Source organism: Tasmannia lanceolata, unplaced genomic scaffold (genome assembly GCF_043159265.1).
Source record: "Tasmannia lanceolata isolate RefF3 unplaced genomic scaffold, GAP_Taslan_0.1 ptg000002l, whole genome shotgun sequence".
NCBI classification, from domain to species: Eukaryota; Viridiplantae; Streptophyta; class Magnoliopsida; order Canellales; family Winteraceae; genus Tasmannia; species Tasmannia lanceolata.
In genome coordinates, this window is record NW_027518679.1 from 48,654,617 (window position 1) to 48,678,128 (window position 23,512).

The 23,512-nt window shown below is 40.1% G+C and overlaps 1 protein-coding gene and 1 non-coding gene across 2 annotated transcripts; both read right to left on the reverse strand.

The window, feature by feature from the left end:
- Window positions 1-598: 598 nt before the first annotated feature.
- On the reverse strand, window positions 599-687 carry TRNAL-AAG (transfer RNA leucine (anticodon AAG)). Its single transcript has one exon. It is a non-coding gene; the product is annotated as a tRNA-Leu (tRNA).
- A 658-nt stretch (window positions 688-1,345) lies between these two features.
- Window positions 1,346-23,512, reverse strand: LOC143876366 (rho GTPase-activating protein 5-like). The gene is made up of 5 exons (XM_077378079.1): window positions 22,930-23,512; window positions 6,647-6,767; window positions 6,163-6,282; window positions 2,508-2,738; window positions 1,346-2,087 (listed from the first exon to the last, which is right to left on the reverse strand). The coding sequence occupies exons 1-5, from the start codon at window positions 23,304-23,306 to the stop codon at window positions 1,539-1,541; spliced, it is 1,398 nt and encodes a 465-aa protein (XP_077234194.1). The 5' UTR covers window positions 23,307-23,512; the 3' UTR covers window positions 1,346-1,538.

The following is a 23,512-nucleotide window of genomic DNA, read 5'->3' on the forward strand; positions in this document are numbered from 1 at the left end:
TCCTCTTTATCTTCCTTTGTCCTCTCTCTCCCTCTCAACTTGCTGGAAGCAATCCTCATTTTTCTTGTGCTTATATGTATGTTTAAAACCGAACCAGTTAGTGTACTATATACTCTTCCCACTGTTTCTCACGAGGAATCCGGCTACGTCTGGTTGCCGGAATTTGTTTTGATTCTTAGGGCTTTTGTGGAATTTCCGTAGGAAACCCATGTTTGGTTGGTGGGCCCAAAATAACCTTGCATGAAACCCCAGGAAGGAAAAAAAAACTCCCAGGAACCAAAGATAAGCTTGCTGAAGAATTTTTTTCTTCCCAACAGTTCAAGCAACCAAACAAAGCTCCGGTCAACCAAATATGGGATTTTTATTTTACCGGGATACTTCCAGGGAGTTTTTTTTCCCACCAATCTCCTAGGAAGTTTTTTGTTCCATAAAACTCCCAAGAACCAAAAAAATTCCAGCAACCAAACGGAGCGGGTCGACCTACTTCTTTTTGTTCGAATCGAATGCACATAGGAAACTCTGGCCCCGCCCCATATTCCCCCCCCCCCCCCCAACTATAAAATTACATAAATATCCCTATATAAAAAAAGAACAGAAATGTTGAGAGTGAGATTTGAACCCACGCGGCCACGCCGTTTCAGACCAGAACCTTAATCTGGCGCCTTAGACCAACTCGGCCATCTCAACTTTTTACACAAATTACAAATATTTACAAAAGAAAACAATTACAAATATTTACAGAAGAAAAAATAATAGCAGAATACAGATCAGTAGGAGTCACTAATTCCACTCTTAAAAACAACCTCTTTTGCGGTTGAGTTTCTCTTTTTCTGGTTTTCAGTAGGTATAAGGTGAACGAAGTCTCCAGCAATTGAACTTAGTCCCAAACCTCTTTAAAATAATTTTACCTCGACACTTTTTTTTTTTCACAGTTTACAAAATATTTATTATTAGACTGCATATCCTACTTCGAATACTAATTTGGTTTCTATATTGATATATCCACCCCTTTTTTTTAGCTTGGGACAGCCCACTCTAGCATAAAAGAGTAGTCATAAATACACTAGACAGGGCTGTCCCAATTAAAAAAACGGATCCCTAATATATCACTTTCGTTATCGTATTCTTGAGTTAGTATTAAATCTTTAATACCTGCAAATATTGAGCTGGTTTTGGAAAATTTCCCTGTTAAATGTTACCATATAGTAACATATGGAGAAGGAAAACATTTCCAAGTAGGAACTCCATGTTTGTAAAGAAAATAACACCAACAAATTGCTTCCGAAATTTGGAAAGGAAACCCTAATCTGTTTAGTGACTTCTGCCCTTAGGAAGGAAAAGCAAGAACCCTAATTACAATTGTTTATTGCAGAACTAATTTGAAAAAATCATACAAAGGTTAAGCTGAGTATGTCCATTGCTTCAGGATTGGGTTAGTAGCTCAGCATTTATAAATTTATGTCCTCTAACTAAGAGATAACCAAGCACAGATATCTAATAATACTAACAAAGACCTCACCTATATTCTACCAGCCATCTCATGCCCAAGCTTCTCCTCCCCTAGAATTAGCAATTCCAATATCGCCAGACTTTTTCACTGGTTTACTCAGCTGAGACACAGGGTGACTGCAAAGCTTCCTCACTCCTTTTCTCAAACTCAGCCTATCAAACAAACCTTTGACATCCATGCCACTATACCCTCCTCTACGCCCATTTTCGAGACTCCCCACATCGCGCTTAGTGGGTGAACTGTCCCCAGAAATAAGTTCACATTCTTCATCAACCTCTGTCCTTGTTTGGAGGCTTCGGAAACTCTCCTCGGCATCACTTTCTGGCCTGTTTTTCGTACTCAGTATGAACTTGCTCAAGGATGTGTTTTCACTGACACAAGCATCCATTGTTTCCTCATTTGTTTCGGCCATCAGCTTTGATGAGGAATTGCCCTTGTCACTTGGAGATTCTGTGCAGGAGGAGCACAAAGCCTCTGAAGCTGAGGCTTCCCTTTCTCGCAGTGTTTTAATGATCAATGTCTTGAGAAAATTCATCACTTGCACTGCATGGATCAGTGCAGTTAAAGGATCTGCCATCTGCAAAGGGTAAAAAAAGTATAAGCACTTATTTGGAGTGCCTTTTATTCTCTTTTTTTTTTTCTTCATTTACCCTAAGACCCTGTTGGATTGCAAGAAAAACGTTTCTTAGGAAAAAAAAATCTTTCTACAATTTAAATGGAAATTATATGATTATGATTAATTTAGAGGGACATTGTTATAAATTGAAGGCCCCTCAAGTAAAAATTGAATAGGTTTGGTTCAAGTCATCTTTTTTTGTATGTAAAGAAGCAAGAAAATTTATACATATTTTTTTGTTGCCAAACTTTTCCAATAAAAAATTCTAGCAATCCAAACGGGACATAAGAAAATGTTTTCGGTTGGAAATATTTTTCTAGCAATCCAAACAAGGCCTAAAGAAAACAACCAGTGTGATTTGGCCAACAAACATTAAGTAACCTGAGTCATGTTGGGTGCAAAGACCATAGCAATGTTACGTGCGTTCATCTTGTTGTGATGTTCGTTCTGAACGACATCTGCCATCAGATTGATGGCCCAGTCAAGCAATGCTGCCTCTGTCGGAGGGAGAGTCTTCACAAGTTGAGAACACTCTTCTTCTGTGTTGCAGTGCATTATCTGATCTGGTGTTAGGGAGTCCAGTACCCCTGTTGAAAGTTCTCTGAACCAAGCCTACAGGAGCATAATGGAATTGTATTACTTGAGGAAAGCAAGTGAATATAGAAATTTAAAAGGGGGATATCTAGCAGGTTGGTACTGGTAGCCTGGGATGTGCCAGTTATATACATTCATGGTAAGCAAGTTATGAACAAAGAAAATTTGTCTAGTAATGGCAGTTGGGAATGCCACACTCAAAGATACATTCAAGGCAAGGTGGTTTTGTAGAAAGAGACTAAAATTTTCAAGAGTTTCTCTTTCCTTCATAGGATGCAGTTCTTCAAAGTTTAAAGGACCAAGCCCTTCTCAATTCTCATTCTTCTATTTGTTGGCTTTCTAGATTTTTTTCGTAAAATTATCAGCTACCCTCCCAAATAAAAGTTTTACATCTTAAAGCTTGTTAACGTGTATGTTTGGGAGTTAAACAGCAGAAATGGATAGTTGGTCCCAAATATAGCAAAAAAATATGACACAAACCTAGTAAGAGTAAATATAGCAAAAAAAGAATTAAATAAGTGAATACTAAAAACCCTAACAATACGTATTTTCCAAAAGAAAAAAAATCAATCCCTCAAATAGGATATTAGGATTACACAACCTAGATTGACAGGAAAGGTTAGTAACTTAGTCTGGTTGGTTTATTTTGATCAAGTTTGCACTTTGTTAGAAGCTCTACAGGTATCGGTACGTTTTTTTTTTTTTTTGGCATATGTAGAAGGAATCAAACAAGATATATGTTTTACAGACTAAGGCAGCAGGCACCATATTGAGACGAAAACAGGTCAGATCCATAGTTCGCTATCATATCTGGCATAATAGTTAGCTACTGAATTCTTTGGGAAATTATATATTCACCCCTTTTTCTTCCTTGGGTCACGCACTTGTATTGTAAAAGGGTAGGCATTAATACACTAGAGGGGACTGGCCCAGGGAAGGAAAGGGGGCGAACATATCACTTCCCAATCGTATTCCCCATTGTCTACCAGATCAGAAATTCAAGTTAATTAAGATAAAATGCCTGTAGTGTTCCAAAACTTCTGGCGATATGGTAAACCAATCAGCATAACCACTCATTATCTACCAAATCAGCAATTCTTGAAGGTAGGGAAGTTAATTAAGATAAGATACCTGCAGTGTACCAACAGTTCTGGCAATATTGTAAACTAACCCGTATATGCTACTATCATTGGCCAACCCAAGATACTATATGTTGCAAAAGACACCATTGAAACTTTGTCACCAAAATCTTAAGCCAGGACCATTTATGCCTTCAAAAACTAACCTACCACTTCAATAAATGTATTAAAGCTTCTACTGAGATAAACATTAATTGTACAGAAAATGATATGGGAACACCCTTGTAGGACGCCCTCGAAGAACGGCCAACTACAAGGGGGCATGGGTGTGGATCTATTGCGCACAGGTGTGGGCCCACTTGTCAGGTTACACGATTACCTGAAGAAAGGTTCTTTGAAAAAATGACTTCGAAAAAGAAAAATCAGTGTCTACCCCTTATTTTTCTTCATTTTGAAGAACCTTGCAGAAGAAAAAGAGTGCGTCAAAGTCTTTATTGAAGAGCACATGAGATGAGGAACCTTCAAAATGTTGAACCAGAGGCCGCAACATTTAAACTGGCAATCCAAGAACAACCCCTGGGAACAGTCTGGTGAACTGGTTGTTGCTGGCATCGAGATCTCATTGAGGAGCTCCATTTTGGAGAAGCTACTGGGAAGGTTCCAATGTGCATTATTGTGGAAATGTGTGAGGTCATCGGATCGCCTAGCAGTGAAGAGCTCATGAGGTAAAGAATCTCCAAAGTGTTGAACCTGAGGGTGAGAAATTTCTATACTGGCAGGGCAACCCAAGAACAACCTCCGGGAATAGACTGATGAATTGGTTGCTTCTGGAATCGAGGTCGTGGAGCTCCGTTCTGGAGAAGCTCTAGGGATGATTTCAAAGAACCAGTTTGAATTATAGTGTGGAAGTGTGAGGTCATGGGTTCTCCTAGCATGGTCAGGTTCTTTGGCTCGTTCTAGAACATCTGTAGAATTGGCTTCAATAACAACATCAATGTCATCCCTTGTTTCATAAATTTCATGTTGGTGGCCGTTTCAATCTCATCCTTTACTCTTTCGAATAGATTATGTGATTTTACTTCTGTTTCAGTCAATTTAAAAATGATTTAAGATAAAAAAGAACATTTTATCCCTGCACCCTACAACCCATCAATGAACTCAAGATGGACTTGTCTGATATTCCCAAAAATTAAAAATAAGGGAGAGAAGAAAGAAACTTTCCATAAACATATTGTTCTGTAAACCCAAAGAAAGATTCCTTTTTATCCCTTCACCCTGCAATCAATCAATGAGCTCCAGATGGACATGTCTGATATTCCAAAAATTATTAATAAGGGAGAGAAGAAAGAAATTTTCCATAAACATATTATTCCATTAACCGAAAGAAAGAGGGCTTTCAAAAAACTAATCCTTCAGAAAACATAGGAAAATAAATAATAAACAAGAGATACATATGATAATAAACAAGAAACAGGTACAATGATTACAAAGAGTTTTAATGATGGGTCAAGCTGCAAGTGATCTACTGCTGCTATAGAGACTGTTTTCTTCTCGAATCAATTTTATTAAAAAGGGAGACAAAAAGGAAGTTAATTTAACATGAAAGCAAGGGATTTTTACTGCCAGGGCTGTTCAAGGTTTGTAGAGTAAGAAAACGAAGTTGTATGGATAATCTTTCAGTTGTGTTGTTCTCACAGTCACCTCATGAAAGGGACCCACATGGGACCCTTGTTCAAACCCTCTTTTGATTAGAAGTCCAAGGATTGCCAATTGTATGAAGCTGCTGCTGCCAGTGCTGTTCAAGGTTTCTAGAGTAAGAAAACGAAGTTGCATGGATAGTCTTTCGGTTGTGTTGTTCTCATGGTCGCCTCATGAAAGGGACCCACATGGGACCCTTGTTCAAACTCTCTTTTGATTAGCAGTCCAAGGACTGCCAATTGTATGAATCTGCTTTGGTAACATTAACAATTGTATGAAGCCAAACGTTTTTGTGGAAGAATTGCCTATATAGCATAGATTAGTTCAATAACTATGTAGGTCTCTAACATTTAATACTTTTTGCATATAAAGAATGGAATTTTATTCTGGCAAGAAAAGTGCATTACATCAAGTGATAACAGTGGGCATTGTGCCTTGTCATAGAAAAATGGAATACATAACAAAATCATCAGATATTAGACTAAATTTCTCTTATTATTCTAAAGAATTAATAATAAATGTTTGGATTGTTGGCAGAAAGAAATAATATATTTTCAGAAAGAAAATATACAAAACTAAATAAGACACTAGCAATTCAAATGAAACTAGACTAGGTTGAAACTGAGTTCAGCATTTTGACTAGAATATCAGATTTGGATTGATACCTTAATCAGACCTGCCAGACAATGTAAATCAATTCTCTGTGGTACTATTCCCTTGTTTAGCTGGTCTCTAACATACTCCTCTTGTCCATTCTCTGCATTAATTCTAAAGATCCCTTCTGCCTACAAACACAATATGGATGATTATAAAAGCATCATAAAGATCTGTAAAGTCTTGATAACAATAAACCTTCTTTTAATGGTAACTCCTCCTTTTTTACTTTTTAGAGAAAAGGATAGTAATTAGCAACGAAGCACGGATAGAAACCATAGTTTTAAATTTCGTCCGAAATCTGAAATTTCGGATTTCCCATTCGGATTTTCCCAAATTTTGGCCAAAACTTCGAGAAATTCAAATTTTAAAAAAATATATATTTACGAAATTTCGGCCGAAATTACCGAAATGATTATTGAATTCTTTTTTTACTGGATTTCGGCCAAAATTTCACGATTTCGGCTGAAATTTGAATCCGTGATAGAAACATACTTGAAGGCCTCCTTGTGAATACAAGCGCCTCTGCATCAAGAGGAGAATTGTTGGCACACTGTTCCCTCTATGGTCATAGGAACATTGCATAGACTGTGCAGAAACCCCAAATACACTTGCACTACACAAAATGTTAACTGAGAGGGTCAAACTCATCAAAATTGTCACAGAAGAGCTGGAATCAGGATCACAACATTATTTTTGTTCTAAGCATGCAAGACAAAAAGATGAATAGCCAAATGATTTCCAAAGCAACACAGCCCATTAAAAAACACTAAGATATTCCACAGAAATAAACAGAGTACTATTATGTAATGTAAAAATGCAATGCAATCAAGGAAACATAGCAGAAGAAAATAAAATGTACAATTGAATAATAAATAGCAAGGGAATTTTCAACTGAGCAGTCAGACAACAATAATAGAAAAATAAACTAAGCTAAAAACCAGTACAATTTGAAGCAAAGAAGGTAACGGGATCAGGACATGGTATTATTCTTCCAATCAGATGAAATTACCTGTCAAATTTTCATACAGGTAATGAAATAAGATGGATACTTCTACTTATCGAATCAATTATCATGCTTCAAAAATATGACATTGGTCAAATTGACTATCATATATATTGTTTGTTAGTGTAGAATATTAATATTTTAAACTTTGAAAATGCAAGTCTTGTAGCTCCTACAATAAATATACTAGCTGAATTTTCTAATTTTTATTTACATAATCTCTTATGTTTTATCACATGGTACACCATACCCGTATATGCATCACGTTCTAGATTTTGAAAAATGCCGTTCATTTCCACACCACATGTTGGATCTGATTGTGATATGTTGAGAGAGGTAGAGAAAAGAGAGAAAGTAAAGAGTGAGAGAAAAGATTGAGTTAGGGTTCTCCCCCTCACTCATGTAATATAAATAATAAAGACTGAAGTACAAAGACAAGTATGCCCTTGGGCATTACAATAAAGACCTAAAGACTTGTTAACACTCCCCCTCAAGCTGGAATGTAGATATCTAACATTCCTAGCTTGTTACAATTATCAACTAACTTAGCTCTACTTAGAGGCTTCGTGAACATGTCTGCTAATTGATCTGTAGATCTGGTAAACACAAGAGATATGTAGCCTCGCTGAATCAAATCTCTAATGAAATGACAATCCACTTCAATATGTTTGGTCCTCTCATGGAAGACTGGATTCGTGGCAATGTAAATGGCGGATTTGTTGTCACAGTATAACTGAGCTGGAGAAGAAGAAGGAGGAAATCCAATCTCTGAAAGTAAGGAACGTAGCCACATGAGTTCGCCACTCGTATGAGACACAGCTCTATATTCTGCCTCGGCACTGGATTTAGACATGACATCTTGTTTCTTACTTCTCCATGAAACAAGATTACTTCCAATAAAGGTGCAATGTCCCCTGTAGTAGACGGCCTACCAGCCGGAGATCCTGCCCAGTCTACATCAGTGTATCCTTCAATTCTCTGGTGCCCATGCCTCTGAAATAACAACCCTTTACCTGGCGAACTCTTCAGATATCTCAATATCTGAAGTACAACAGCCCAGTGTGAAGTGCGAGGTGAGCTCATATGCTGGCTAATAGCGCTAACTGCAAAGGTAATATCTAGACGTGTAACAGTAAGATAAATGAGCTTACCAACTAAGCATCTGTATCGCCCTGGATCTTCTAATAGGACTCCCTCCTCAGGGAGTAATTTCATATTCCGGTCCATAGGAGTTGAGTCAGGCTTGACTCCCAAACAACCTGTCTCATCAAGAAGATCCAGAACATACTTCCTCTGTGAGAGGTAGATACCCCTAGTCGAATAGGCAACCTCAATGCCCAGGAAATACCGAAGACGACCCAAATCCTTAGTAGAGAACTCTGTCTGAAGGAAGGATTTGAGCCTCTGAATGCCACATGTATCGCTACCAGTGATAATGATATCATCGACATATACTATCAACAGAACACAACCAGCCTGAGACTGAAAACTGAAGACGAAGTGATCAACTGCGCACTGCTTCATGCCAAAGCGAATAAGTGTAGCACTGAACTTCCCAAACCAGGCTCTCGGAGATTGTTTGAGACCATAAATGGATTTCCTCAAACGGCAAACAAGAGAAGATCTCTCCCCCTGAGCAACATTTCCAGGAGGTTGCTCCATATAGACCTCTTCCTCCAAATCACCATGAAGAAAGGCATTCTTTACATCCAACTGATGAAGATGCCAGCCATGATTCACAGCAAGGGATAGCAGGACACGGACAGAAGGAATTTTCGCAACTGGTGAAAAAGTCTCGCCATAATCAATCTCATATGTCTGCGTGTACCCTTTGGCAACAAGTCGAGCCTTAAGGCGCTCAACTGTGCCATCAGGAAGGTGCTTGACTGCATAAACCCAGCGACAACCAACGGGGCGAGCACCATATGATAGAGGGACCAAATCCCATGTCTGATTGGCCTGCATCTCAAGATCCATAGCCGCCAGCTTTGATGATCAAGTGCCTCCTGTAGAGTCTTAGGTAGAGAACTAGAGGACAAAGACGAAACAAAACTACGAAATACAGGGGTGAGAAAGTCATAAGACACAAAAGAGGAAATGGGATGAGCAGTACTGCGAGACCGAGTGCGAGAGGCAATGGGAGAGTCAGAATGTACCTCAGAAGTGGGGATCTCCGGCTGAGATGATGATGGCTCGGGCGGGGCTGAATGAGCAGCAGATTTGGCCCAATGCTGATACTGCTTCAATGGTTGAGGAAGAGGGGCTGCACAAGGCGCTGACGTCGGTATAACAGTAGAATCAACTGTAGGGGAGGAACTGGACACCGGAGGTGTAGAAACAGGGATGGGATCAGGAGGAACCGGAAGAGGAAGAACAGGAGTATGCGAGGAATCCTCCTGAAGTGTAGAGGGGGAGGGATCCAACAAGATGGACAGACTAAAAAATGATTGAGTCTCAAAGAATGTAACATCCGCCGAGACAAAGGATCATCGCAGGCGAGGGCTGTTGCAACGATAACCCTTTTGGGTTCGAGAGTAACCTAGAAAGATACACCGTTCGGCCCGATGATCCAACTTATCTAATCCTGACCCAAGAACGTGAACAAAACAGAGACAGCCAAAAACTCGAGGTGTAAGAGGGAAAGGGTCAGAGGTAAGTCGGAGAATCGAGAACGGAGAGGTGCCACATAGGACCGAAGAGGGAAGCCTATTCACCAGGTAGCATGCTGTAGTACAGCATCAGCCCAATAGGTCTTAGGGACCCGCATCTGAAAGAGTAGTGTCCGGGCCCCATCTAATAAGGAGCGAAGCTTCCTCTCAGCCACTCCATTCTGCTGAGAGGTATTAGCAAATGAGGACTAATGAAGAATGCCTCGCGAAGAGAGGAATTCCTGAAAACCATTTGAGTAGGAGAAATATTCCTTTGCATTGTCAGTGCGAAGACATTGGATAACACATGAGAATTGATTACTAACTTCAGCATAGAAATCACGAAACACAGAAAAAACTTCAGAACGATCTTTTATTAAATAAGTCCATGTCATACGTGAATAGTCATCAATAAAGACCACAAAATAGCGAAATCCAAATAAAGAGGTAGTCCTCGCAGGACCCCATACATCAGAATGAACAAGAGCGAAAGGGTGTGAAGCTCGACTAACAGTCCTAGAGGGAAATGGCACACGATGATGCTTCCCAAGTTCACAGGCCTCACACTGAAAAGACTTAACAAATGAAGAAGGAACGAAGGGAATCCTGCGTAAACGCTCCATAAACGGGTGACCTAGACGGCAATGCCCTGGTATGCATCGACCGAGCCATGTAGAATTGGATGGGACGGAGTGCAGTCGAGACGATAAAGGCCATCCACCTCACGGCCCGAGCCAATCATCCTGGCAGTCGAGAGATCCTGAAAAAGACAATATGAAGGAAAAAATGAGATAGAACAATGAAGATGCTATGTTAATTGACTAACAGAAAGTAAACTGAAAGGTGACTTGGGGACAGAGAGCACAGATGATAATGTAATGCCTGGTGAAGGGGAACAACTGCCAACACCAGTGATAGGAGAGGTACTCCCATCAGCAAGAGTAATAGAACGTGAAACAACATGATGAAAATCATGTAAGGATGACTGGGTACCTGTCATGCGATGAGATGCTCCCGAATCAATAATCCAGGAGCTGGAACTAGAGAGGAACAAAGCAGGAGAACTACCTGGCTGAACAAGACCAGCAGTAGGAGGGCGGCTGGCAGACCTGAAACGCTGTAGCTCATCATATTCAGCACGAGAGACGACCATCTGATCGGTCGGAGTAGCCAGTGGTGTCTGTGAGGGGTTGTCAATAGGAGCAGGCGAATCTGGAAGGGCAAGATGTGCAGTACGGCCCTGACGAGGATCTGGAGTGTGACGCAGCTCAGGATGGAGATCAAAGCATGTCTCGTGATAGTGACCCTCACGCCTACAATGAGTACAATAGGGTCGAGCTCGACCTCCACGGCCACCCTCTCGGCCGCCGCCACGTCCGCCTCGGCTAGTATTGCGACCACGGCCGTGACCAAAAGTGCCTCCTCCTCGTGAAGGACGGTCAGTGACTCCATAAGCAGCAGTAGTCGAGACATCCACGGGAGTAGGAACAGTAATGCCAAGTGCACACTGCTGAGCTAGTAAAAATACCTCCTGAAGAGTGGGTACAGTACCAGACCCAAGAATGTTTTGTCGAAGATGAGTGAACTCTGATCCAAGACCCTCAAGGAAATGAACAACACAGAGCTGATCCCGCTGTCTGGCTGCCGTGGTAAGATCAGTGGTGAGAGGTATAAGAGCATCCAGCTGCTGGCAATAGGAAACAAACTGTCTGTAGTAATCATGGACTGTAGAATCACCGCGCCTGTGACCCATCCAGCGCGAATAAGTGTCACAGAGACGGGCGACATTCCCCTCACCAGAATATAATGTCGCAGTGTGCTCCCATACCTTTTTGGCAGTAGGGAGATCCATCATGGTGCTAGCAATGGCAGGGGTCATACTCTGCCATAGAAGTGTACGAACAAGGGCATCATCTACATCCCAATCATCAAAGGTAGGGTCAGTCTCAGGAGGGGGATCACGACGAATAATAGAAATCTTTCGTCGGGCCTTCATATATGTCTCTACAGCAATCTTCCAAGTCAAATAGTTGGATCCATCAAGACGGAAAGTGGTAATCGGTGGGAATGACGCATTCACCGAAGACAAAGACGACGACGCAGCCTGACGCGGCTGGGAACTAGTAGCCATAGCTGGAGTACGAATAATAGGGTCCTCAATACGAGGGGTATCTTCCATAAGAAGACTGAAGAGGACCAACAACGAGCAAGTAGAGACAAGGATGAAGACTATAAGCAAGCTAATAGACCGCGGCTTCGTGAGGACAACATATGCATAAGGGAGGCATGAGATAGCCTCACGACATAAAGACAAAGTCGAGACAACTCCGAGCCACAAACATCGCAACGATGTAAGTACAAATCCAGAACAACACCATGAAGAAAGTGATCAAGCCGAACAAGAAAATCTAGGGCATAGCTATGACCCAAAAGAGGAAGAAGAGATTATGATGGATCAGATTAGGGCAAGGAAGAGTGGGGAAAAGAGGGTACTGTAGTAGGAACGGTAGCGATGTACTGTAGCGATTTACTGTAGCAGTACTGTAGCAAAGAATGGAGGGGTTATGGTTAGGGTTAGGGATGGAGAAGATGGAGGTGGAGGTTAAGGTTAGGGTTAGGGAAAAAAGAAGGAAAAAGAAGAAAAGAAAAGGAAGAAAAAAATGGCCCTAGGCATCCATGCCCTAGAGCTCTGATACCATGTTGAGAGAGGTAGAGAAAAGAGAGAAAGTAAAGAGTGAGAGAAAAGATTGAGTTAGGGTCCTCCCCCTCACTCATGTAATATAAATAATAAAGAGTGAAGTACAAAGACAAGTATGCCCTTGGGCATTACAATAAAGACCTAAAGACCTGTTAACATGATATATGATCAATGAAATGAAAAGATGGAAATTGTTGTTGAAATTTTAGGGAGGCCAATATATGGAGCTTTTGTTTAAAAAAAACTCAGGGAATTGGATGTCCAAATCATGTTTTTAAATTTTCACCGAAACCGACGTGAAATGGCCGAAATGTTTCCGTTTCTAGCCCCACCAAAAGTAAAATGCATACTGAAACCAAAATTAGTGTAGTAGTGGTATACTATATTAGCATGTGTTACATATTTATATGAATTGCATGTGAATATATATATATATATATATATATATATATATATATATATCCGCCCCTTTTGATTACTTGGGACACCCAGCAGCAGTGTATCAATGACTGCAGAGGGCCTGATGTACTTCACGTCAGAAGGATTCAATGGTTGTCCCAAGTTATCAAAAGCGGTGGATATATTACTTCCCTATATATTATTAGCATGTATATGTTATTATATGAATTATATGTGAAATGCGGTACGTACTGAATTATCAAACATGTGTGACAACTCATGTCACCAGGTTTTCGATGTTGTTAAATGTAAGCCCAAGGGTTCCCATGGGTTTAATCATTCACCTTACCTTCTTGTTTTGATGCTAGCAAACTAAATTGATTAGCATTTATGGACTGATGTGTTGCTTTGAGGTGTTGTGTTGTATACAGGAATTTCATGTCATAACCGTCATTACACAACTCATCTCAACACATGGCATGTGGATCCACACATATAATGATCAAGAGCTTGCACCTACAGTGAAGACATCCTCATTTGAAGATATTTAAGTAAAGGAGCTCAAGATGAAGATCCCACAAGTTCTTAGCAAGTGTCAAGAAGGAGTTTGGAGTTGAACATGCCATGGTGACACCTCATGCACCTTTCAACATGTATTGAAGATTGGAGAAGTCACAAGAACCGAATCAAGTTCAAGATGTTCACTCAAGCCGAAGAAGTCCAAGGAAGTGCAAAGGAGCCGATACATTCCAAGAAAACTCATGGTATACACTTTTAGAATGTATTTAGAGTCCTCTTGATTTTATGTTAAATGCACTTTCAAAAGATTTTCAAATGGTTTTCATACATAACTTTTTATATCTTTGGAAACCATACACACACTCAAAAATGTGTTTGAAAACCTAGGACTTAAGCCCAAAGACCATGGCCCAAAAGCCCTTGATTTTTAAAGTTAAAATGAGATTTTATACAGGGCCAGTCGACCGGGGTGTCCCGAGCGACTACGGCATGCTTGTTGGAATTCCAGCACTTGCAGGAAAATAGCGGGCCGGTCGACCGGTTAGCCGGGTGACCACGGAATTGTTTCTGTCTAAACAGAAACAATCTATTATGGTTTGGGCGGGCGACCGCGATGGTTCGGTCGATCGGGATAGTGTTTTTTAGCTTAAATTTAAATCAAACAGATTGCCCTCGTCGGGCGACCGCCATTGGCTTGGTCGACCGCGACGGTTTGAAATTTGTCGCGGCGTGGTTGCCTCAGTCAGATTGCCCTCGCCAGATGAGGGCGGGCGACGGTCGTGCCTCAGTCGACTGTCGCGGCGTGGAAAACTAGCCGTTGGAGCTTGCGCATGTTGACTTTTTCAACCCAGTTTTTTACGATTTTACCCCCAAACGGTTATATTTCCTTGTGGGCTATATATACACTATCTAAACCTTACTAACTAAGCTTTTGAACATTTTTGAAAGATCAAATCCCATCTTTTTTAGCTTAAACTTTCAAATCAAAAGCAAAACCTCTTTGAGCTTGTATTTTCACATTCTATCAAGAGGTACTCCATAGGCTTTACATTTGTATCTTTCTTCGGAGTGATTGTGAGCTTACAAAGTTGTAATTCGCTTATTAAGAGGCATTGAGAGTTTTTCATTTTCTTTATTCTTTATTTGTGAGGGTCTTCTCTTCGACCCGTTAAAAATTGTGAAGACATTGTGAGGGTCTCCTCTTCGACCCATTAAGAAAAGTGAAGACATTGTGAGGGTCTCCGATTCGGCCCGATAAGAAAGGTGAATCATGTAAGAGGGTGTGTCCCCTCGCAAGGCTTCGTGCAAAAAGGGTTTGTCCCCTTTGGAGATGGAGAAGGTGGTTGTAAAGCTTCGAGATTAGGCTTGAAATCTCATTTTTAGTGGAGTACCCAAGGAGCTAAACTTGGAAGAGTGGAGTAGGTCTTGTGATCGACCGAACCACTATAAAAATCTTGTGTTCCTTGTGGATGGCTCTTCTTCTCCTTCCCTTGCACGTGTGGTGATTAGTAAACTCTAACCCTAACTTGTATTTATATGTTTAATTGAACAAGGGTCAGTAAATGTGCTTGATTAGTCTGTCTAAACCGTAGATTTCACTAACATGCCTATTTGAACAAGTGTTAGACTAATTAGTGCTTAATTAAGTGGATTAACTTTTAATCTTCCACCTAATCAAGTCTAAAATTTTTAATTGACCAATTCACCCCCTCTCTTGGGTTGTCACACTTGCATTTCATTAAATCATTATGGATGGTTATCTTGCTTCTGTGAATGTTTCTAGGTTCCTGAAGTAAAACTGAAACGTTTCGACTTTGGTGGCGACTGAAACTAAAACCAAATCCGAATTTAAAACTTTGGTCTAAACATCACATATCGTTAGACATGGATAAAAGCTTCTCCAAGAAGTTCGAAACAAAATTGCCACATCTATGCACTCATTGTAGATGTTCCTAGTGCATTCTGATATGCTTGTCAATAAAACAATACAATGGAAGGTGCCATTGCAACTTCCTAAAGGTCAAAGCATGGAGCATTAGTAAGGGTGCAAATGAGTTGGGTAAGCGTCTGCCCAAATCATAGTTACCAAAACGCCATTTTAGACGGCGAATTTTTGAAAAATTCTCGTTTTTTTAGGTGGCCATATAAAACGGCGTTTAAAGTGGCTGGGGCGTTTTACATAGCATATTTTTGTGGAAAAAGTATTAAACGAGAATTAAACACGTATTGCGTTTTTTCTCGTTTTTTCGACCTTTTTCCTACTTCATTCCAAATTTAGTAGATAATTACAAGGGAATTGCTATTATAAAGTTTGTTAGGCAGAGAGATGTTGTCAATTGGCATGCATGTCAGTCGCCATTCCTTTATATCTTCAGGCGTCATACTGCTAAATGATATTTCCAACCCCTCCTTTCCCAGCAATTCCACCATTTTTTGTCCTTTTCTGATAATTAATCCATTTTTACGAAACTCAAACAATAGGATTGGAAATGCAGTCATTCTAGCGCACTGAAAATGTGTTGAAACAAATCATTTCCATAGGGTTAGGATCAACCTATGGAAATGATTTTTGGGGCACAACCTCTTTAGGCTGTGGCCCATATAATGGACGGTTTGGATCATCCTATGGTGCAGGTTATACCGTACCTTTAATAACGCGAGGAGTGTGATCATAATGCGAGGAGTGCGATCATCAAGAAACGGTAGTGGTGATATCATTTCCTAGCAAATTTTATGACCATTTTTTCACTAAAAATGGGAGAAAATTTTGTTTCATGCCCATCGAGGATTAGGAACAGACAAACAAAACGGGCGAAATAATGGAAAGGAGGGGGAGGGGAGTGAAACTATGAATGTTTTTGTGATTTGAAACTCCAAAAAAAATATGGCACAAATTTGTTGAAGAAACCCTCTAATGGGCATCAATTTTAAGAGCTTTTAACCCTTTTCTAAATGAGAAAAAACAACCGTTTTTTAAAAACCAAAACGTATTAAACTCATTTTTTTCATTCAACGTATTTTTGGCGTTTCCGTTTATTTGACCGTTTTTTTTACTACGTTGTTTTCACCCAAAAGACGTAATAAAGCCGAATTTTTCTTGTCCCGTTTTTTTGCCGTATCACGTTTTGCTAACTATGGCCCAAATCCAACCCCAATGCTAAGGTACCAAGACCCAAACCTGACCTCAAGGGGTTTAAATTTCAATTTCGGTTATTGTTTCGATCGGCACGAAACGGAAACATTTAGGTTTCGGTTGGAAATTTCAGTGGAAATCTTTTAAAATCACATAAACGTAAGAAAACATATGCAGATGATGAAATTTAACGATGGCACTATGGGAAAAGCTAGAATATGCACAAATATATACTTAGAAACCATCACATAAGCAAGAAAGTCATCCATAATGGATCCAATGCAAAAACCCAAACCAAATCCAATCCAAGATAACCCAACTTGACCATTAAAGTAATGAAGTATTTTAGATGAATAAATCAAATATAAAAAAATTTCCTAACGATGATCACCTTATAGATGGAGAGTGGAGGAGAAGAGAATGGAGTTCAAATTTAATTCAACGATTCTTCATTCGAAATTATGGTTTATGGTGATATTTATACAGCATGTGGTCAGATGATAGAAACACCTCGTCTTATAATTCAATTAATTTCAACAATTCCTTTCGACCTGATATGTTTTATGGAATATGTTCAGCTTGTTAATCAAGTAATGTTTGACAATCAGAAATGAAGCCCTTGATGAAAACATCAACCACTTGTTCTTTACTAGGCATGAGAGGGACAAATCTTTCCCTCTTCAACCTACTCACGTATGAAATGGTAATCTATCTCAATCTACTTTGTCTGAGTGTAGAAGACTCAGTTTTGAGATAATTTGATAGTATTCTAATTATTGCAGTAAAGAACATGTGTTCCTGATCTCAACCAAGGTTTTAAATGTCAGCTTCAGTATGCATTTCAGTAGCCACGGAAATTGAAACGTGTCGGTTTCGGTCAAAGATTTTGGTGAAAATCATGTAAAATGAAGTAAGTTTATGGAAAGACATGCAAATTCTTAAAAATTAAGATGAAATAGCAGGATATTTGAAGAAAAGGAAAAGAGGAGTTACAAATTGCTCTTGAAGAGCTTGCACTAATTGCATGGACTAGAGAAAAGGTTGGTCTAACTTATAGTGTTGGGGAAATTTTTAGAAATCGGCATGCAGCGATGTGAGAAAATAAAATAAAATAGAAGATCTTTCCTAAGTGGAAGGCTCCTCCGGTGGGTTGGGTCAAGTTGAATTTTGTGGGAAGCTCTATCGGTAATCCGGGTCGTGCCGCATTGGAGGTTTGATCCGTGACCCTAATGGTGTAGTATTGACGTCATTCTCAGGCCCGGCTGGTTTTTGTGATGCTAATGAAGCCGATGCCAGAGCTTTGCTTTTCGGTCTAAGATGGTATGCGAAGCACAATTAAGGCCCCCTCATTATTGAAGGCGACTCGTCGAATGCGTTAGATTGGGCATCTAGCAAGTGCAAGGGACCTTGGAAGCTTGAAAACACCATTGCGGAGATTCAGGACTTGGTACACATAATTTCTCCTAAAATTCAACACATGAGAAGGTCCGCCAAGGATGGTGTGGACTTGGCACTGGTTGCTGTAATCCTGCGAATGCCACTGGAAGGTGTCGGATAACCTTAAGGATACACTATGTCGCTCATTGGTGTATCCGGTTACTTACTGTTTTTTTTTTTTCGGGGATTCATATATCTTTTGGATTTTATATATTGTCTGGTGTAAGGCGTGTTTGATTTGTTTCATGCTTTTGGTGTTTAACCTTGGAATGAAATGTCAACTTTCAAAAAAAAAAAAGATGAAACTTCATAAAATACAAGAATTGGTACAAATACAAATTTAGAAACCGTCACATAAGCACTAAAATCATCCATAACGGTTAAACAATATCAAACACCTAGTGACATGTGTTGTAGCGCCTGTCTACAATCACAAATAAACACAAAATGAAGGAAAAAGTTACTCAACTCATTAATTTCGTAAAGTACAATATAATAGAGTACAATATAAGGAAAGTATAGATGTTGGCTGTGGAAATAGCATGCTGGTCAGGGATGTGACTAGACTGCAATCCAGCAAAAACTATGATGGGGGGATGAGTGGTAGCAATGTTTTGGGCCAGCTCTCTAGATCGGTAGGCAGGAACTCGAGGTGTAAGCAGTAAGCTATCCTTATTAATTTCTCCAAGAAGACTCCAAGTTGGAATGTTAAGGCATAGGGAAGTCTTAGGAAAAATGCCTATGTGAAGGCTTGAACCATGCGGAACAAACCTACTATCTTACGTTTGCAAGAAACTAAGGTTGCATCTTTTCTAGATCTGTTCTTAGAGAGCTGGGATGTAGAAGTGGGTTTTCCTTTGTGACTCTGTATGCGATGGGTGCTTTTGGAGGTATTTTAGTGGCTTGGGACATGGCAATGCTGGTCTTAAAAAGAGGAGTTTGTGGGGAGGTTCTCGATTTTGGTTTGATTGAGAAGGATTAACAATAATGTTGGTTGTGTGGGCTGCACAGCTATTTGTGGGTCGAGCTGGTAAATATCAAAATGAGATGGCAGATTCCTTGGTGCATCGGCAGAGACTTCATTGTCATATAGTTTTCAGATAAAAGGGTCCCGAGAAATAGAATTACTGCTAGTTTAACTACCGTCTTCGATTTTGTGGGTCGTTACATGTTTTTGGACTTACCTTTGAGCAGGGACTTAGATTACCTAGACTAGGAATCATTGCTGGAGAAGGCTAAACAGATTATTGGTGTGTCAGTAATGGTGTTCATGGTTTCCTAATAGATTGCAAGTTGCCTTCCCAAAGACAGTCTTGTATTGTTGTCCCATCCTCCTTGATCTGAAGGCCCACTTGCGGGGCCCGAATCCTTTTTGTTTTGAGTTGGATTGGTTTGAGGAGCCAGATATGATGCCAGATCGCATCTTGGGGGGCAGATGCGCCTTCAAGTGGTTTGGTGGACATCCAGTTGGGCCAAAAGCTTAGATTTGTTTAAGCCAAATTGTGATGTTTGGCTATAGAGCATAAAGACCAACTGATGTGAAGACCAACTGATTCAAGTAGTTTGGATAAAAGACCAACTGATGTGATCCAACGCACTTGAAGAGTTGATATTGTTTTATTATATGAGAGACTTATTAGTTTAGGTTTATTTCTATTTTTTATTTAGGATTTGTTACTATTGTTAGCATGTTTATTATCCTAGATGTGGAGATTGTCCACATTACATAGGTCCCACACCTCATTCCTCTCTTACTTCCCTTTTACCCTAGCTCACACCATCGCGCACACATACCCCCACTTAAGTCAAGTCACTTAAGTAGCTTCTTTTATTTCATTAGTGGCCTAAACCCAAAAGAAAACCCTAATTGGTTGCTTGTTTTGGGGGGATTGTAGGAGTTTCAAATGCATGAGATCTCCCATAGATCTCCCCAAAGCATGTTTGGTTGTCATTTACACCTTTGACCACTAGACAACTTCTAGACATCATTATTGGTTTTTATCCTAGGTGGCGCCTACGTGACGGAGATGTTCCCCCCCATAATCTTCTCCCCTTTTTTCACCAAAATGGAGAAATTTGTTCGGGTAATTAGGAGAAATTCTTGTCTTATTCTTTTTCTCTCTTTCTCTCTCTTACTTTTCTCTCTCTTCCACCTATATTTTGATAATGACACCCTACATCTTCCTCTAATTTCCTCGCGCAGCCAAACACTACTCGCAAATCTCCCTCCTAATATTCTCCCCATCTTCCATTCTCTCCATTCTTGTCTAATTCTCTGACTTATTTTTCTCCTATTCTCCCAGCCATCTACAAGCAACCAAACAGAGCATAAAAGTCACAATTGGTCCCCCACCCTCTCTCCGACTCCCCCGAAGCCCCAAGATGGTTCCCCCCTCCCTATCGGTTGTTTTCCTCTCTCCTCCTTCCTTCTTTCTCCCTTCCTTCTACCTTCACCCCTTTAACCTCTAGTTCTCTTCATCTTCCTGCTGTCGGCAAGCAGACCCCTCACTAATATGCAGCCGACGGCCCTAGCCACCACTTTACCCTCCATTCCTCTATCCTCCCCACGTTCTCCTCCACTCTTTCCCCTTCCTTTTCTCCATCCCCTTCAACCCTAGTTCTCCCTAGTAGCCGTCAGCCAGCACATCATCTAGGCTACAACCGAAAACCCCTTTTCTAACCTCTCTACACGCTACCATCAGCACCCTTTGCTGAGCTGTCTCCTTCTCCATTTCCTGTGATAGGAAGCCATTCTAGCTGCTGTCCATCTCCACTTCTGCTGTACTTAGGCAAAAGACAGCAGATCCAGTCACCCCTTTCCCCTCATTCTCACACACCCTTGTTGTCTTCGCTGCAATTTCTGCTATTGCACCTTTCACTTGCTGGTACAACTACTATCACAGCAGTTTACCTTCTTCCAACCACCTTGCTGCCTGCTTTCTTTCTTCTTCTTTTTTGCTGTTTTTCATGGGAGACTGGACATCATACTTCCTTATACTTCATTACATTGTACTTCTTCATTCATTTTACTGTTCTAGACATATGCGACAATACATGTCACTAGGTGTTCTATATGATTAAGCAATTATGGATGGATTTCTTACTTATGTGATGGTTTGTAAGTATGAGAGCTTATTCTAGCATTTCCCAAAGTTTCATCTTAAAATTTCATCATTTACGTATGTTTTTTAAATGATTAAAAAATCATCATTTGCATATGTTTCCATACGTTTTTGTGGTTTTACAAGATTTCCACCGAAATTTTCACCGAAACCAAAATGTTTCCGTTTCCGTGCCAACCGAAACCGAGATGTAAAACCTTTCACGTGTTTCTCTCTATGCGGCCAAGAACGCGGTTCACGCGACATAGTACTCGGTTGATGTGGTAACTCAGGAGTCAAAGGACTTTTTATCGATTCTATAAGGCAAAATGAGGAAAGCGGCCAATGGCAAAGGGAGTCCACGTTGACGCAGGGGAGTTTTAAAACCATGCCCTCAAGGGATTATCAACAAGTTTTGACTCAGCAAGAACAGCAATATTGCATTGGGTACTTTGTTCAACTTCAAAACAATCCTCAATCATCTACCAAAGAATCACATGCCTACTAGGTTACTCTGTTCAACTTCAAAACAATCCTCAATCATCTAGCAAAGAATCACATGCCTACTAGGGCTGACATTGTTATGATGAAAGCTTTGATGCACAGTTTGATAGAGTTTAGTGTCATTTGGAAGCATACTTGGGTATTGGATTGGTATCCACTACCGCATTTGAAGGTTCCTTCATGTTATTTTGTAGCAAGTAAATGCTTTCATTCCTTGATTCTTGGTGCGGTGCCTTCAACAATTCAACTATCTTAAGATGTCTCTCCCCATTATGATTTTTCACTACGTTCACTCGCGGGGGCGGGGGGTGGGGGGGGTCCCCATATGAGGTTGTGTAGTAGGAGAAGATTAAATGGAACGACTATGGGGTTGGTGCATGCTAAAGTGCTCGTGTCAATGGCAGACAACAAGGTATGACTGATTTGACCTAAAATTCAGATCCAGCGCATGAGATTCACATGACTCTATCTGCTAAAATTAATATCAAGCCTGGTTGGTATGATTCAATATTCATAATGAAGAAGGCGGAATGGGAAAGGAAGATTGTAAAGTTGGAAAGTGGGGGTGTTGGAGGAATATGTGGATGATGTGACGGAGAAAGGTCCAGATAGACAAAGTTAGAGTTCGAGAGAGATTGTTGAGGACAGAGAGCGAACAGAATTAGAGGATAGATGCCTTAAAGTTAAGACTTGTCAAAAAAAAAAATCAAACAACTTCAATCGATGCTGTTAGAGTGCAAGATGCCTATGGAAATTTCTTTGTTATATGTATGTATCTATAATTATAAATACATCTTATGAAGAAAGATCAGATCTTAAGCATGTAAATATCAGTTTAACTAGTTGACCCAGTTAACATCTATAAAAGTTCAAGGTGCCAAGAAGTATTTTGTTTCGTTATTGTAGAACAAGGTGATTCACGTGGAATGCTTACTCGACTTCAAACTTAATCTACTCTATCAGAAGGAAGTTTTCTTTCAAATCCAGAACTTCACCAAGAATGCCAAGGACTTTAAACTGATAGATCTCTTCTCATAACATCTCATTTGAACAAAATCTTGAACGCATTTAGTTTATTATGTTAGATTATTCGGAAAAAAAAACGACAATTGCTTTCCTTCATCTCCCCTGCCATTAATTTCTACTAGAATGCGAGATCAATCACATAGCAAAAACTAAACAAATCATTCAAATTCTACAAAGAGAGATCAACCACATAGCAAAACCAAACAAATCATACAAATACTCTACACTAGCGCAAGATCAAATTCCGAAAATAGAATTGAACTCATAATTTGAAAAAAGAAAAGAAAAAAGAATTGGAGAGTCTAACCTAGCACTGGGAGCCCTGCGCGGAACTTCGGGTTCGAATTCAACAGGCAAGCCAAGAAATCCATGGAATCGGTCAAATGTAACATGAGCGATATGTCGGACTTCAGTAGGCCAACCGATATCCATAGAACGAATATCATCCCTTTCAACACTACAAGTAATCAAAGATTTCCTCAAAGCTGCCAAAAAAATCGCCAAGATCCAGTTCTGTTGATTCTCCCTCACACTCCTCTCTCTCCGTCTCTCCTCAAAACTCGAAGAAGAAACAAGAAAAGGAGAAGAAATCGGATTTGAGAAGTGATTCTCAGAATCATCCTCATCAATTTCTTCTTCTTCTTCTTCCATTCCATCAGATTTGGAATGGAAAATTTGTGTCATGTTTTAGGGCAATAGAAAGGGGAATAAGAATGGAGGAGAAATGGGAAGGGGAAGATTGATATCTTGAGGGAGAGATTGGTTTTGGGGGGGGTGGATTTTAGATATGGCGGGGGTGATAGGGACATTTCTTTTCTGTGTTTTTATCTGTTTGTTTTAGTCGGATCTGAAGAGAGAGGGTTTTCGGAGCTGGAGATTCTTTCTTTCTT